The sequence below is a fragment of the Phyllostomus hastatus genome, unplaced genomic scaffold, assembly GCF_019186645.2.
Source record: "Phyllostomus hastatus isolate PE091 unplaced genomic scaffold, TTU_PhHast_1.1 phas_contig_40, whole genome shotgun sequence".
Taxonomy (NCBI): domain Eukaryota; kingdom Metazoa; phylum Chordata; class Mammalia; order Chiroptera; family Phyllostomidae; genus Phyllostomus; species Phyllostomus hastatus.
This window is the reverse complement of record NW_025333872.1, coordinates 69,804,385-69,820,953: the sequence shown is the minus strand read 5'-3', so window position 1 is coordinate 69,820,953 and position 16,569 is coordinate 69,804,385. Positions and strand designations below refer to the sequence as shown.

The 16,569-nt window shown below is 39.4% G+C and overlaps 1 protein-coding gene across 9 annotated transcripts in view; it reads right to left on the bottom strand.

The window, feature by feature from the left end:
• Positions 1–4,988: 4,988 nt before the first annotated feature.
• TPD52L1 (TPD52 like 1) overlaps positions 4,989–16,569 on the bottom strand; it is a 72,157-nt gene continuing 60,576 nt past the window's right edge. For 2 of the 9 annotated variants that reach the window (XM_045844232.1, XM_045844231.1), the window contains 4 exons: positions 13,988–14,002; positions 12,308–12,346; positions 9,062–9,122; positions 4,989–5,617 (listed from right to left, as the gene is read on the bottom strand). In XM_045844232.1, the coding sequence (XP_045700188.1) occupies positions 5,492–5,617; positions 9,062–9,122; positions 12,308–12,346; positions 13,988–14,002 (241 nt within the window). In that variant the 3' untranslated portion in view covers positions 4,989–5,491. Of the gene's footprint in view, positions 5,618–8,451; positions 8,532–9,061; positions 9,123–12,307; positions 12,347–13,987; positions 14,003–16,569 lie in introns of all 9 variants that reach the window. The other 7 variants (XM_045844236.1, XM_045844233.1, XM_045844238.1 and 4 more) reach the window with 7 other exon arrangements.

The following is a 16,569-nucleotide window of genomic DNA, read 5'->3' as shown; positions in this document are numbered from 1 at the left end:
GCAAAGTGCATGATCTCTTCAGAAGCAGCACACTTGTGTACATGCAGCTAGCTGCTCTGTGTTGAAAAGAGCAATGCTGCTTTGCATCCAGATACTGTCCACACCATAGAAACAGTATTTAAAAGGTGATAAATGGTTGAAAACTGTGGTTATTATTGGAGATATAGTTGGTAGGAAAATAGAGCTACATCTATCAGTATTGGAGTTTTCTCCTGCCATGAAAACATGCACACAAAATAACTCAAGATAAAGGCTCCAGTATTTACAACTGAAAGATTACTTGTGGCCCTGGAGTTTTATTTGCAATATTTTTCCTTCTGTATTTTTCATAAATTTATGGAGAGACTTTGGAGTCATTTTACTGGGTCAGATTTAACACCGGCCACTTAATCATTATCTAGGTTTCCCTTTACCAACCAAGTGGGGGTTTACACAGGCCCAAACCTTCCTTACTGAGGTAATATGTTTAAAAACAATGAAAATGTGATGGTGCTATAGATAAAATATCATAAGAACAAAATGAAGATCAATGAAAATAGCTATTCATTAGTTAATGTCTACAAATATATGAGCATTATCACTTAAAAAGTGTATTTTTCTTGGAAGATTCATGCTACTTGCCTGGAATTGGTTTTCTGAATATCAAGCCCTGTCATTGTGATGCAGAGGAAATAATTATTCCTGGGTTGAGCTCTTGATTCACAAACTGGCTGCCATACATGGAGAGAAAGGAGGGTCCAGAGAAGGACGCAGACCACTCCAGACTGACAGGTGGCAGGTTTAATAAGCAGTGGAACTTGCATATGGGGCTCACCTGGGGTGGTCACAAGATGAGTAAATCTCTGCACCTGCATGCCACAATCTTTTAAGTTTGTTTACTAGAAGCTTCTTTTTGGGCTCAGTCATGTATACCATCCAGATGGTCCCAACAAGGCATTACTCTCAAGGCTGTGTCCTTGAAAGAGCTCCTAGTATGGGAACAGTGGCCAGAACCAACATTCCCAGGATGGATGTGAGTGAGAAGCCTCTGACTGCCCAGGTCCAGCTTGCAAGTCAGCTAGGAGTTAACGTCCACTCAATGACCTCCTCCAACATGAACTAAAAAAATACTGTTTGTTACCTCCTTGTCATGAGGAAGAGAAACTACCTCACTCAAAAGGAAGAGGGCGGAAGGGTAGGGTCGCAGGGGGCACAGCTCAGGCCAGTGCTCCCTGCCCAGTCCCTGGGGCCGACTGGGGGTGGGCGGCTCTTCCCCAAAAACAATTCCTTGTTTTCCCTTGCGGGCTAGCCTTTCATTAGCTGTTACATAATTCTCAATGCCCTTGTATTTGAAAAAATGTTGACCCTAACAGAATGTCTAACCTGTTTATCTGCAAGTCTGTAATACAGGCTCTGGGATAAATGACTGATGAAGTGTGTTGTGAAAAAGCATCCTCAGGATCCAGCATTTTTATTTAATTAGCTAGTCTTCATATTCAAAGTGAGATTGAGGGTGATTTCTGTGGGAGATTTGTGATAATTTTTGGTTTACCTTAACACATACTCTTGATAATATATTAAGTCAAGTAAAAATGTCAAGGATTGCACCATTCTTAAAGATTATCAGAAGTAACCATAAGATTTTGCCAGATAATAGTTTGAAATTATATTTGAACACCAGGTTTGAAGTTGCTTTACATTTTATATTTAAATCACTTACTATTACCATCTTCCTTTATTACATCCACCCACACTCCAATTTGATAATAAGTGAGAGGAGAGTGTTGAGACTGACGTTTGCAACCTTATGCACCATTTTATAGTAAAGTTCAACGAATGTCAAGCTGACAGGTAGCTCTGGAACAATATTCAGTGGCAGAAGAGCAGCTCACATTCTGGGGTCCTCACGTTGACCACGGAAAGCTGGCATATCAAGACATTCCACAATAAAGCACACAGTTCTGTTTTCAATGGTTCAAGAGCAGACTTACAAGAAATTGTGTCATTTGGGGTAACATGGAGATTTCTTTGCTGACATAACCTACCAACAGTTGTAGTTTTTATGAGATGTGAGTTTAAAATAAAGTTGCAGCATAAATTTATAATATTTGTCCTCAGAGCAATTGCATTTAAAAAGTAGAAAATGTTTAATTTATAGATGGCTTGCCTTTAAAAAAAGTTTATTTGTAAACACAGTTCACATTGGAATTTTTGATTATTGAGATACTATGGTCCCCCCTTGTGTGTTCCCAGGCCCCTATTGGATATCAGAAACTGGATAGTATCCTTATATATACTGTTTTTTCCTATGTATATATCCAGTTTATGGCTTCTCTGTGGCATATCCAAATTGCCAACATCATCATTCTTGTCTGTTGGGGCCGTATTAAGTAAAATAAAGGTTACTTAAACACAAGTGCTGTGACACCAAGGCAATCCATCCGATAGAAAACTACTAGTGACTAGTGGGCGGGGAGCAAATGCAGTGTGGAGATGTGGACAAAGAGGTGATTCATGTGTCTGGCATGGCAAAGAGGAATGACTTGAGATTTCATCAGCTGCTTAGAATGATATACAACTTAAAACTTACGAATTGTTTATTTCTGGAATTTTGCATTTAATATTTGTGGACTGAGGTCGGTTGCAGGTAACTGAACCTGCAGAAAGAGAAACTGAATAAGGAGACTAGTGTACATCTTTTGTTGTGGTATCATTTTGTATACATGGTCCTGACCAGAAATTTTGGTTTGCTAGTAAAAGGCTATGTCCACTGCGTGCAAATGTTTTATCACTTGAGGAGCACTTTAACTTACTGTATGTGAACTTGTACATGTAAGTGAGGGAGAGACAGGCAGCTCTTGACTGATCAGGCAGTGAGGAAATGAAACCTCTAGCCTAAGATTACCTACCTACCAGGAAGTGATTTGATTTTTCTAATCAATGATGTGGCTCATTCATATACAAAATGAAAAAAGACTACTCATGTCATAGCTGTTATATCGTTCCCAGATCAGAATTATTACTGTACGTAATTAGGTAGATGTTAATAAAGGAAAGACAGCAAAGGGAATTGGATATTGAGCTTAATATACTAGGAGTACAAGCCTAGTTTATTTACCAGGAAGCTACAGCTTCACACCCCAGGGACCATAGCACTGCTCCACCCAGGGGATTAATACCCATCCCTCCCCACCCCCTTCCCTGCTCTGGTACTGTTTGTTGGAGGGTTTAGAGGAAGGTGCTTGACCAAGGAGGTCTGTCAGTCTAGCCTCGGGGGAAAAGGGATTGGTTGGGAGGTGGACCCCTCAGAAGGCACACAAAAGCTTGGAAAATTCATTGGGTTATTTTGAAGCAGCACCTAGTCCACCCCAAACCCAAGCAAATATAATACCAGGGAAACAAAGTTTTCCCTCTCTGTAACACATTCACACACTTTCTCTTGCCGGGAGCACACAGCCATTCTGATGTAGCAGCTCCTGGGGCGGTGGGGGAATGTGTGGGCTCCAAAGGACTGAGCTTCAATACAAAACAGAAACTCTGGACACTGGCTTTTGTTTTGGCCTTGCTGAAGACATGGTTGGACTTTTTCCATGCTGGGATGGAAGGAGGTGGGACATTGGGAACCCAGGGGGCAGCTTCTATTTCCACTCAAATTTTGCCACACCACAGTTTCCCATGCATGGGTCCTTGGGAAGCTTTCCTTGCGATCTTGTGTAAGAGTCCAATTACTACAGATAACAGTGTGAATAATTGAAAACTTCTCAATTAATAGAGGTGACATGAATATAGCTTGTACAAAACTGATGAAGAATGTGGTTTAAATAAATTGCTAAATATATTTGCAGCTCTGAGGCATCAACACTAACGTTCTTGATTGTTTTCTTATCCAGTTTTGATACTGTGTTTTCTGATTGTGAGTCTGAGACCACTGTGTGCAGAAATCAGTTGGTGAATGAAGATATTTGCTTACAGTACCATAATTCTGCTTTTTCTACAAGACAATGCAGTATCCTGAATGTAGTAAAAAAAAAAAGTTGGTGGTGAGTTTACAAAAGATGACCATTTCAAACACACTAGGCAACTGCAGATGGGCAGAGAGGAGTACCCACATGCACCAGGTGATGAGCAACACGGTCACAAGCCAGTGGAATGTGGTTTGGCTTCCACCAACAGACTAGAAGGATAAATCAGGGAGAACACCAGTGATCCTACTGGCAGGGCTTCTCTGCTCACATTTACCCACTTTGGTTCAAGTTTACGGCACCCATACCTGTGTCTGCTAAGAGTCCTGGCCTGAGAGATTATGTGGCCCTGAATCAACTCAATTTTCCATCAGGCATACAGATCGTCCTGTTTCATTATTAGAATAGAATTTTTCAGATTGGTTTTATTTCACTATGTCCACTGCTACTTAATAAATTTAAAAATATGAACAGTAAACATACTAACTATATATATAGGCTACATGTGTATTACATGGATTATATGTTACAAATACATATATTTAAATATATACCTAAATTGGGATTTTTTTGTTAGAAGATCTAGTCTGTGTGCATTTAAAAAATGAATGTATGGGATGTATCTCTGTTACCCATTTAGAAGAAAAGAGAAGCATATAATGTGGAAGTTAAACATTACTGAAGAAATCTGATTATGTTAACATAATGCCTTTTTCACTCATGTGCGCGATTTTGCAAACTGTAAAGGGTTCCACACGTTGGATTCTCCCATTTTCTAGCTACTGTATTCCCTTTGCTGATATCCCTTACATATTTAGCAGTTAACCTGAGTTAATTACTACTGTATGTAGATTAGAGAGAATTTTAGAATTGAAGATTGTTTTAGCATCCTAAAGTAGCTGAGCTTATACTTACATATCCTCTTTCATGTTCACCAGATTAGCAGAAGTTCATTTAAAATAGTGTCTATAGAATTACAGCTACCACCTTTTAAGGTCATAAATATCCCTGAAGACTTAAAGAAATTAAGAGAACTTAAAGTCATCATTAAAGTCAGTTATTTTAATTGCTTAAATAACAGATGTAACTGATGTAGGTGAGGGGGACTGCAAGCAGTTTGGTGAAATTTCCAGGTGTCATCCCATTGCTGGAGGACAGACGGACTCCGGTGGACTGACTGAAGGGAAAAGGGGTGCTCGCTCAGCCTTCAAAGACATGCACATGGTAACGGCACCCAAGCAAAAATCACAGCAAGTAATTAATAGCTCATGTCTGGAAAATAAGTTTGAATTACACACAGAGAAGGGTCATGACCAAATGTGTACCCGCTCAAATCAGGACATTTTAAAAGATGACGGATGATCTGTGAATACTGAAGAGTGTGGTCAAGTGGTCCATTATCCACACAAATAAAAGTGGAAACCATTTTATTAAACTTTGTGGAGAGCCTATTTGAAGGTCAAGGCCTGCAATTTCTCAGTGGGATTTTGGTCTTCATACCCGGTGTGCGTGGGGCAATGGCCTCTGCAGACTGGGGCGGGCTGGCAGCCCTAGCACTGCAGTTCCTCCTCTGCCCGCCGGGGGCCGCTCGCCGAGCTCTGCGCGCTGGCGTGGGCCGTGGAGCTGAGTACCTCTTCAAAGCTGCCTCCGCTGTGGTTCGTCCCGCCTACTTTCGTCTGAAAGGGTAGACACAAAAGTGTAGTTCATTACTGTCATGTTTTCATAGTATTGATTATTTTCAAGTTCAGCAATACCTTTTTTTTCTTTCCTTGAGAGGGTTTGTAAAGGATGTAAAGAAGTTAGTTTGGTTTAGCAGAGGACTAGGATGTCATTCATACTTGGGTTCTGGGATTGGAATAGAAACTTTCATTTTGTACAATTTTATGAACCCTCTCTTTGCCTCTTCTATATTTAAGATTCTCAGTCCCTTCAGGAACATAATCAGATCTGTGGATTGGCACCATCTCCTCACTCACCCAGAGAAAGGTTTTAATTAACAAAAACACCTGGATTTAGATAGATTCCTTCAATTTTACAAATGTGTGTACATTTTTAAGTGACTTTAGCTTAGGTTTTCTACTTGAGGTTTAACAAGGCAAATGCAATTCTGACAAATGTCTCTTGAAAAGGCAGAGTGTTTCAACTGAACATAATCTCTGGTCTCCGAGTTAAAGATGATTCTAGTCTTAAGCACTGGTTACTTTGTAATCTCTTTTAGGCAGTTGGCTTTTATAGGAGGTATATCCCTTAAAATGCAAAGTTATACTGTTTTACAAGCTTCCTTTTTGATGTACTTGTTAATGGCTAATAAGAATGGACTCAGGAAGAAATCAATTTATAATTAAGAAATATGGTACACAGTCTTTTATTAAAGTGAAATATTATTTTGAAAAATTCCATACTAAAAGGTCTTCAGAAGAATACTTAGTTATCCAGAATGCTTAGTGAAAGTCTTATTAATAGCCCTGGCTGGTGTAGCTCAGTGGATTGAGCACAGACTGCGAACCAAAGGGTTGCAGGTTCGATTCCCAGTCAGGGCACATGCCCGGGTTGCAGGCCAGGTCCCTAGTGGGGTCCATGCCAGAGGCAACCACACATTGATGTTTCTCTCTCTCTCTCTTTCTCCCTCCCTTCCCATCTCTAAAAACAAATAAAATCTTTTAAAAAAGAAAATCTTATTAATAGTCGCATTGGCCTTTCTTTAACTATTAACCATATGAAAAAACACTCTGAGGAAAAGAAAGGCAAAGAACAGATAATATTGCTATTCTCAAACTGCGGCCTGCACCTCACTGTCACCGAAGCGATCCCTCACAGGAACATAAACCTCACTGGGGAGTGAAGGTATCCGCCTGCTGCCTGGTCTGTCCTTTTAAATCTTAACCAGGTTTAGAATTAGTTCGATCATTGCAAAACAAACACACTTTTCTCCAATTGTCACTAAAATCCCTTTCTACCTTTTTAAATTCAATTACTAAGTTGAATTTTTTCATCTGCTTGAGGTTGAGAAATTTGTTCTGGAAAGTGACAGATAAATATTTTAGGCTTGGGAATCAACAAATACTCAAATTAGGCATTGTTGAAAGCAGCAAAAAACAGCATAGGTGAATGAACATGGCTTTCAAAAAGACTGAATGGACACCAAAGTGTGAATATCTTGTAATTTGGTTTTCATAAATAGTATTTTTCCTTCTTTTTTTTCAGCCATTAAAGAAGTGTAAAAATCATTCTTAGATTATAGGCCATTCAAAAGTAGGTGACAGCTAGATTTGATCAACATGCCTTAGTTTACAGAGCTCTGGCATAGAGCATTGATTTCTCCTCTAATCGGTGTGATTTTAGCACTGGGAGGAAGGGGGTAGGTGGCTTTCAATTATGTGGGTTTTTTTTTTACCATGCTTATTTCTTTCCTGAGAGGAACAAGATTAACCCAATATAATTTGCTCTATTAATAGTTCCCATTCTTCTCTATTTAACTTGCATTCTTTTTTGCAATAGAAGTTCCACACAGTACTGAATCAGATCAATAACAATTACTGATGTTTTTTTCTGGGCTTTGTTTCATTCTTCTCTCCTACTTAGTTTTTGATTTTCTCACATCAAAACAGAAAAATACAGAAGGAGGGAACCACTTGGAATAAAGTGGTTTGGCGAAGAGGCGTGAAATAAAGGAGTTTCCTAACCATGTGGGGTTAATGAGGACACACTGCAGGCACGGACCTACGTAAGCACAAACGTGAACAATAACCCCCTCCTGGACCCTTCCCTTCATAACAGTTTTTCACCCAAGGATGTGCCACTTTGTCCCCCAAATTATAATCGTTCTTTGTAAAAGATTTTATTTGACTAATGAATTGGGCTTCCTAATCTCTCATAATAAAATAACTGGTGGAAAGGACAGAAAGAAACAAGGACACGTATCTTGTCTTTTTGTTTAAAAATCAAGCCTGAAGCAGTGTGTGAGAAAGGACGTGCAGCATACCGACCCGCAAGGAGTCTCACTCATCCTTACTGATTCCTGAGTCATTTCCTCAGCAGGAAACAGCCTCAGGATCCACAATTAAAGAAAACCACAGAAATTTTATAAAAGATTTAGGACAGAAAAGTAAACTATGTGGAAAATAAGCTATATAAAGAAAGGTTAGACATCCATTATTTCATCTGGAGGAAAAAAGGAATGAGAGGTTTGTTATTACTGAGGGAGTGGGAGGCTTTACACAAAGCATGGTCATTAGCTGTTCTCCATTGCTTGGGTGGGCAGAAAAAGAGGAACTAGGCATTGACTGTGACTTAGGAAGCAGGTGGGATGTGAGTCTTATTAAGCCCATGGACAATTGCCTGCTTTGAGGGAGTCTTGGTGCAGTCCAGTTCCAGGTGGCTGGGTTAGTGTTGTGCATGGTAGAGGAGCACACAGGCTCTGCACCTCCCATCCCAGTGAGGCGAGAAAGAGAAGCTGAGCATGTGGGCCACACACCTAAATCATAAAATCACATGAGAGCCTCGAGCTTACCAGTTTCCTAAAAGCAAATGAATATAGGTTGCTCTTTATTCTTCTTTTGCTTCTTCATAGCTCCTTCTTCTAAAGAAAACCTAAAAGGCACAACTTCTCCTATGTCAGAACTTGTCTACAAAGCAACAGAATCCATCCTCTTTGGAATGTCTTAGGCTGAGAATCAGATGTTGAGAAATTGACTCCTAAGATTTTTTGAGCCTTTTGTTTTGAAACTAGATATTCTAACAATAGAAATGTCTGAGATATTGTATGTCCCTCCCTATCAAAAGTTTTCCCTATACACGGGGGCAATTTGGTGGCTTCCACTGGTCACTCAAGTGATGATGCTGACAAGCAGAAGCATGAGCCCACACCACTAGAAACTGCTGGAAAATGGAACCAGTGAAGGCACTTCAATGAACAATTCATTCCTGGTGGTTTATATGGACAACTTTGTAAGGACACAGAAATACTATTTAACCCTGGTTTTCTTTATAGATTTTATGTGACGATGACTCTGTGCAAGGCTGCCTTCTCCACAGCACCAGATGCTGGCAGCCTCCTCTTTGGGACTAACTGCTGTCCTGATTCAATGGCCCCAATGACATAAAATTCACTTCATCTGTACCTTAAGACTTGTGACAGTTGTCTCAACCCTCTCCTCAAATGATTTGAAAGTAGGAGAATTCCTAAAATAACAAAAAAAGAGATGTCAGCTCCAAAGACCTACCTGTCCTAGTAACTGTGCTGTCTGACTTCCGCTCTTGTGAACTTCTCTTCCACACCAGAGCTAGCTGCCGGTTTGCCACCTACACCAACCATGTTTTAACATCCAGAAACCATGACTTGACATGGAGTTTTTCTAAGTAAAATAGATACTCAACTGTAGAATAATACAGCATTTTTCACTGGTACAAATGTCCAAATTCCACCGTGCAGCGTGAGGCATGATCAGTGAGTCAAAGGAGTCAAAGCTTACTTTTTCATTTACAAATCATTTCTCTCACAACACTCTTTGCCCAGTTCTTTTTTATTTTTTGTTAGCATGCAAAGTTTATCTAAAGAGTGGCTGAGATTTCCCACCTGGAACGTTAAAGTCATTTATTTCAGTGAATGTGAGACAAGACAGAAGTAGGTCAAGAAATAAAAGATTTGTAAGTATTTTTTTTCAATGCCTTCAAAATAATCACTTGGTCAACTTCCATAGAGTAGTGTTTCTGAAAGTCAATGCTTTGATTATTATAAGTTGAATGTTACTTGTCAAAATGATATTATTTGCATATGGGATTTTTCTTTCTGAAGAGGATATACCTATCTGTTCACTTATCAGAGAGAACCTTCACGGTCTATTGACATTTTATCTGTGACTCATCATTGTATTACATAATCTCTATACCATTTGTAACTATAAGTGTTAAATACTTTGTTTGTTGCTTTTTGGTTTCCTATACTGGATTTGGCCATATGATGTAATTTAATGACATTACCATTAAAATTGGTATCACCAAGTCCAACTAAAGAAATGAGAACTGAACTAAAAATGTGTCTTTTTAAAATAATTAAGTTAATCATCTAAGGCAAACCTTTTTTTAAGGCTTTATTTATTTATTTATTTTTAGAGGAAGGGGAAGGGAGGGAGAGGAACACCGATCAGCTGTCTCTCACATGCCCCCAACTGGGGACCTGGCCACAACCCACACATGTGCCCTGACCTGAAATCAAACTGGCGACCTTTCGGTTCACAGGCCAGTGCTCAATCCACTGAGCCACACCAGCCAGGGCAAAAATGTGTCTTAAATCTTGTATCCATGTCAGCTTTTAGCAACAATGATTGTCATTGTTTTCAGATAAAATAATTCAGTTGGTAAGTCACTTAGGATTCTCTCGTGAGTGCAGAAAATATTAAATAAGAAGAATGGCCTGGAGAAACTTCAGAAAGGAGGATGGCTATAAAACACAGGCTTCATTGTGTGGTGTGGGATGAAGCACGGCTCTAATACTATCAACAGGAAAAGAATGCCGAGGGTATGTTTTTGGTGCATTTGGCTTTGCTAGGGATGTCTGCCAAGACCCCGATGCTCCAGATGGTCAGTAATGCGTTTGTGTTCTGGCTGCATGAATTCACAATGGCGTGCTCAGAGGGCTGGAGCATGGTATCACATGTTGTAATTGATTCAAACATGAGTCAGATTCCCATGAGTGATCCTCCATAATACTTCTGTTTCATCAGGAAATATTAGTGAAATTATACTTGAATGTCTCAAAAGTAGACACTTATTGGCATCTGACTTCCCCTGCAAGCTCTGTTTGGCCAAGCCTGCTCACGTGACTGAGGTCCTCGTCAGTCACATTAGACCACACCTGGGCAGACAGTTTACCTAATGTTTCATGGGGATATGTGAGGTGAGTAAAATCGTTTTCTTAAAAGTTACTTTCAGGCAACTTTATGGGAGCTGAATTTGACTCATAAACCACTAGATGAATTCCTGGTTCACAGAGCAAAATCATTTTGATTTTTTTTTGCAAGCTCCAGAATTAAACTTTGACAAGTAAAGAGCTTGGACCCTCAGGTTACAGTACCCAGTCTGGGCATTCTTATGCCAGAGGGAGCGAGTTACTCAAACACAGACAAAGCAATCCTGAATCTGTGCTCTCCACCACCGAATCAGGGAGAGTGGATACTGTGATTAAATTCCCAACGTAGCCAAATAACCCCAGTGTGGAAGAGACTTCACTGGACAGAATAAAACAGACATTCTTCTAATTAAATTACCATAGAATACATGCTAGAGAACCGGGAGAAACTGTTTACTCAGATTTAATTATATCATATACAACTAGCAACTTCTAGCACTGCAAATAACACCAAAAAGAACTTGGCTTCAATGCTTTCAAACTCTTTAGAGTAACTGAACCCCCCCTGCAATGTATCTACACCATGATATATGATGCAAAGCAGGTAGAAGTGGCACAGATTTAACTGAAGTCGGGGAGGGTCCCAGGGGCTTGATTCCTACCCACCACATCATCGCCATGGCAACCCAAGGCAAGCATCATGGGAAGAGCAGTAAATCTGGTTCTAGCCCATCTTGTTAAAAACATGATGAAACTGATATAACTGAGGTGAGTTTTTCAAGGCTGCAAAGTTCATTCTTGGCAGAGTTGGCCTGCAACCTGTATCCTCAGATTTCCAATCTAACTTTCATGGACTCTATTATTATCAGCTTGATTTTACCTGCTGTATCACAAAGTTGAGCAAACTGGAAGCAGAAAAAATCTTTCTCAGTTTTTCAACTAGCCAATAATCTTATTGTTCAATGGATACCTCACCTTCATCTATACCTTAAAAAATCCTAATGATATCCTTCCGAAAACTGTAGTGCTCTTAATCTCCTATCCTTTCATTTAAGTTTTCTTCCAGGCTTGTATTTAATTCTGGGGGTATAAGAAACATATTTCCACATTTGCAAGTGTGCTCAGAATGTTCTAGGCCCTGTCCTAAGTGTTTTACAACACAGGTTACTTGGTTTACATCTCACAACTACACGAAGGAAGTCTTGTTTCTCCCACACAGTCAGTGCCCAGAAGAGCCTGAAGACTGAGGTGAGTTAAACAACTTGTCTCAGGTCTCACACATCAGGAGCGGCTGGATTCAAGCTAGTGTGTCTGGTCAAAAGCCCAAGCTCAAAGCACCTTTAATACTTATACGGAGTTGTCAGTCTTTTCTCCTGAGGACCACCAAAATTGAGAATAAAGTAGGTCATGGCACTTCCTTTCACATAAAGGAGAAAAAAATCACGAAGTAAATATCAATAAACTAACGCTGCATACATATTCGGCATTAATATCATGTAAAGTAATTTACACACGTTACCTCATAGCAGGCATACTTATGGAATGGCGGATGGAGTAGCTTCGGGGCAAAAGCAGATTAAAGGGAAGAAAAGAAAGAAAAAAGATAGCACAATATAAGTACGTGAGCAACTCCCTGTTCACAGTTCTAAAACAGCAGTCTCAACTCTCTGAAGTATTTGCTGCCCACCCCACCGAGATGATATCTGTTTTCATCGGGTAGCATGGGCCCCTGTCGGTTCCAAGGGTCTAAAGGAAGAGCAGGTGTTCCATAGTTGCATATTATTTTATTTCCTGTAGGTTCCCTGGAGGCCAGGAAATCTGAGGAGGATGTTTGGTTTCCTCCAGGTCAGCCCAGCAGCCTCTGCACATCCTCTTAAGGTCCAGCTCCTTCTCCACTTCCTTCTCCTGGTCAAGAAGACAGAAAGCCTTATCCAAGAAGTGGAGCTGGGCAGGTAAAAGGTAATCGTTCCATTGTAGAGAAACTCTCCAGAGGAATATCTGTAGCTAACATTCCAAGACAATCAAGGAAACGCACGCCAGGCAAACAGAATTCACACAGTCAGACAGGGGAGCAGGGACTCCTGCAGGGACTCCAGTCCATTCTGTAACATCGGTACACACAGCAACACTTCCGAGAACTCGAAGACTTTCAGCCTTCTCACCTCAATCCAACCGTAGCTGACTCACTTCCCCTGAAATTAATTGCCCGCCATTTCTACGTGACTTCCACTCAGTAATCAGGCTGGGTGGAGGAAGGAAGCAAAATGAAGTCCATTTTCCTGGGCTGGTGCTACCCCATTACACATTCTAACACCATCCCTGCTTTCTCTCCTCCCAAGAAGCGAACTGGGAAGGGATCCAACTCATCATCCCTCCCCATCAATATCCAGTGGGGTCATTACTATGGGCGGCACTTGACTAGAATTCAAACAAAAAAGGACAAAGAAATTCAGGGGATTCTTATGGTCCTACCTTAGACATTCTGTTTGGAAATGATAGGCAAAATATTGCTTCAGAAATTACATTAAAACATAATTACTAAAACAAATGAATCAGCATTATTAATCTATTAATTTCTTTAAATACAAATTTTTAAAAAGTATATAATGAAATTCCAACTAAAAAATTTAAAAAATTAATTCAGAGGCCTGGCCTGATGTCCACACACTTCCTAACACATGTGCTTCTCCAGGAACTTTTTCTCCCTCTTCAACTTCAGAAGGTCTAAGAATCTAGTCCAAGCTGAACCATCCCCATGAGAAATGGTTACCAGATGTTCAAAAAACATGACAAGTAATTTTCTGATTCTTGACCTTACTTTCTAGAAATTTTCTAGAAATACACAACTCTCAATATCCACATCCTTTTTTTCTTCTCTCAGGTGGACGGCCTCTGCTAACATAGGAAGGAACGATGCAGAAAAAGAGATTCGTAAGAGATTGCTCAGCAAGTGACACAGGTGTAAATGGCTGAGAAATGAGATAAATACGTGCTGAAATAAATCCACGTGCATCCGGTGCCCTTTACTCTAACTGCCTGGTCATGGACACTCTCAGGAAAAAGATTGGGTTTTTTGGCTGAGGCACACCCACGGTGTGAAAGAAACAGTGAGCTCTGGGAAGGAAGGGACGTGACTGCTGGGCAGGGGAGGGGCAGGGGAGAGGCAGGGGAGAGGCAGGGCCTCACAGGCAGCGCTTACCCGATGGAGTGAGACCTGCAGCCGGGGCAGCACAGGAGAGAAGAGCAGGAGCAGAGTTAGCACATCAGGACGCACATAAACCACCACACTGGCCATTGTCCCCTTTCCCGAGAGCCCCAGTGCAAGTGGTAATTCACTACACTTTTTGAGTCTACTGACTTTTTAACGTGTCTTGTTTTACCAACCTGTTGCAAGTTGTGCTTCTAGCTATTATCCTCATGGATATGTAATGATGGTGAAACTCTCTAATAAAATTGTGTGCCTCCCCCAAAGATTCCATCTGCACTAGATCACAGGCAGTTTGAACAAATTCAATGAGAAATTCCAGGAAGATGGCAATATTATAAAAATTATTCCAACAGCTTGCATTTCTTCAGAGAACTTTCATAAATGTGACTGCATTTTAACTCCATAGGGAACATTTTAGTTAGGTAGCTTTTAACAATGTTATTTCATGGATGGAAGACTGAGCAACTAAGAAACTCCACGACTGGGCTAAGGGGACCTCACTTAATGGCAGTCAGGTAAGGATGAGAATCTTAGGTTGGGAAATACTACTTACTCTTACAAAACATTCAAATTAAATTATAACATAGGGCTTTACACTCAATTATTAAAAGACCCAAATAATAGGTTTTCAAAATCTATACATACCAACTTGGAATTATGTTAAAGAAAAACTGGAGGTACTGTTTTTCTTCACAGATATCTGAGTCTTTTCGAATGAGTTCAGAAATTTGTTCTCAGGATGCACAAATGCATTTTACCATGTAACTATAGAATAGTACATTTTTAAACCAAAAAGGGGTGCAAAGCAAAATGTTTATGATACAATTTTTAAACTTCCTCATTATCATTTTATAAAATTAATTGGAACAAAAAACATTAATTTTTCTCATTTAAGACTATTTATTGGAGTAAATTTAAGCAGTTATCAAGTAGGCTTTTTATTCTTTTAACATAATTTAAAACTAAAAATTCTTTGCAAAACTTGTTGCTTTCACAAGGATTTATCCTCATTTATATAAAATGTTATATATTATACTTAGAGAAAACTATAGCTCTGAAAATAGAGGCCTATGAAATATGATAGGGCCATTACCTGAATGCCCAGTAACAAGCTGCATTTCCCAATATGTTTAGCCACAGTTCATAATGAAAATGTTGTATCCTCTATATAGGGCAACAGTTAACAAAACGTCTGGAACCCCTGGGAAACAGGTTGTCCGCTACACTAAAACAGAGCTGCGCCGAAGCAGGAGGAGAGGCAGTCAACACATCCTTAACATAGTACCCAGTTAGTGTGTGAACACGAGTACGTCAACATATTGCATACGAAAAATTCAGTTACTACTTAGAAAAATGAAGAGCAAAGCTTTTATGAAATACAGTGTGCTCCTGTTAATGGATTCCTTCTCATTTCTGTCATATGGGGCCACATGTAACTGAGATGGTCACTCCATCAGCACAGTAATTAGCATTTATGGAGTGCTGAATACATGACAGGCTCTCTTCTGCTACTTTTAAAAGAACTCGATAACATAGTTGCCCTTATCCCCATCTCATGACTGACAAAACCCCCAGGTACACACGAGCTCAGTTATCTCTGGCTTTCTCATAACCTGACCCCTTGAAGTCCAATTGCTTGTGAGGCTGTTACTAATGTAGATTCCTAGACTGCTCCCAAGGCCTACTAAGGCACAGTCTGTGAGAAGTGCAATCTGTAAATATGTATTTTAAACAAGATTCAGAGGTGTTTATAAGGTCCCCTAAGGATATAGAAACACTGAGGTCTCAGTGTTCAAGTGAAAGGTTTCAAGTATGTGGAGAATGAATTTTATAAACACAGCTAAATCTATTTCCTCAGATAAAACAGATAATAGGGTCTTCCCTATTTAAGAAATTATTAATTTAGTTTACATAAATGTTTTAATGCCATTGAAATGATTGAAGATTGTATTTGTAATAAAATTAAGGTTAATTAATAATCCAGAAGGTTTACCTGTTAACCACATGCTGCCTCTGAAGAATGTCAGTGGCTTTTGTTATTGCATTATTAGTAAAAACACTCAGATTGATGTGCATGTACTTACTTAACTCTAGCCTTATGAATGCCAAATTGTTAAGAAGGTGCATTAGTATTGAGCATGCAATCTAGCAATATTTAAAGCCAAAATAACTTAAACACAAAGATATAAATATTTATTTCTAGGTATCAAAGCTGCAAAGTAATTAAAAACTAACAGTTTAAGAATCCAGTAAAATATACACAGATCCTTTTAAAAGAAATTTAAAATGTGTTTTGAAAGTTTTTACAGAATAATTTGATTTCTAAAGAAATCTGAACTTGATTTATTATTATAAAGAAAAATCTTATAAGCGTAAGAGCTAAATTCAAAATAAACTATGATGAGTATTTAAATGAGCAAAAAACATAAGAGTAACAATTCTATATAATTCCTTAGCACATAATATAAAAAAATGGTCAATACTACAATGTTTTTCTGGTGACTATAGTGAAGACATTTGGTTGTCAGTTCAAAATCTTGAAGTTCACCCTAATTTTATATAATAGTGAAATA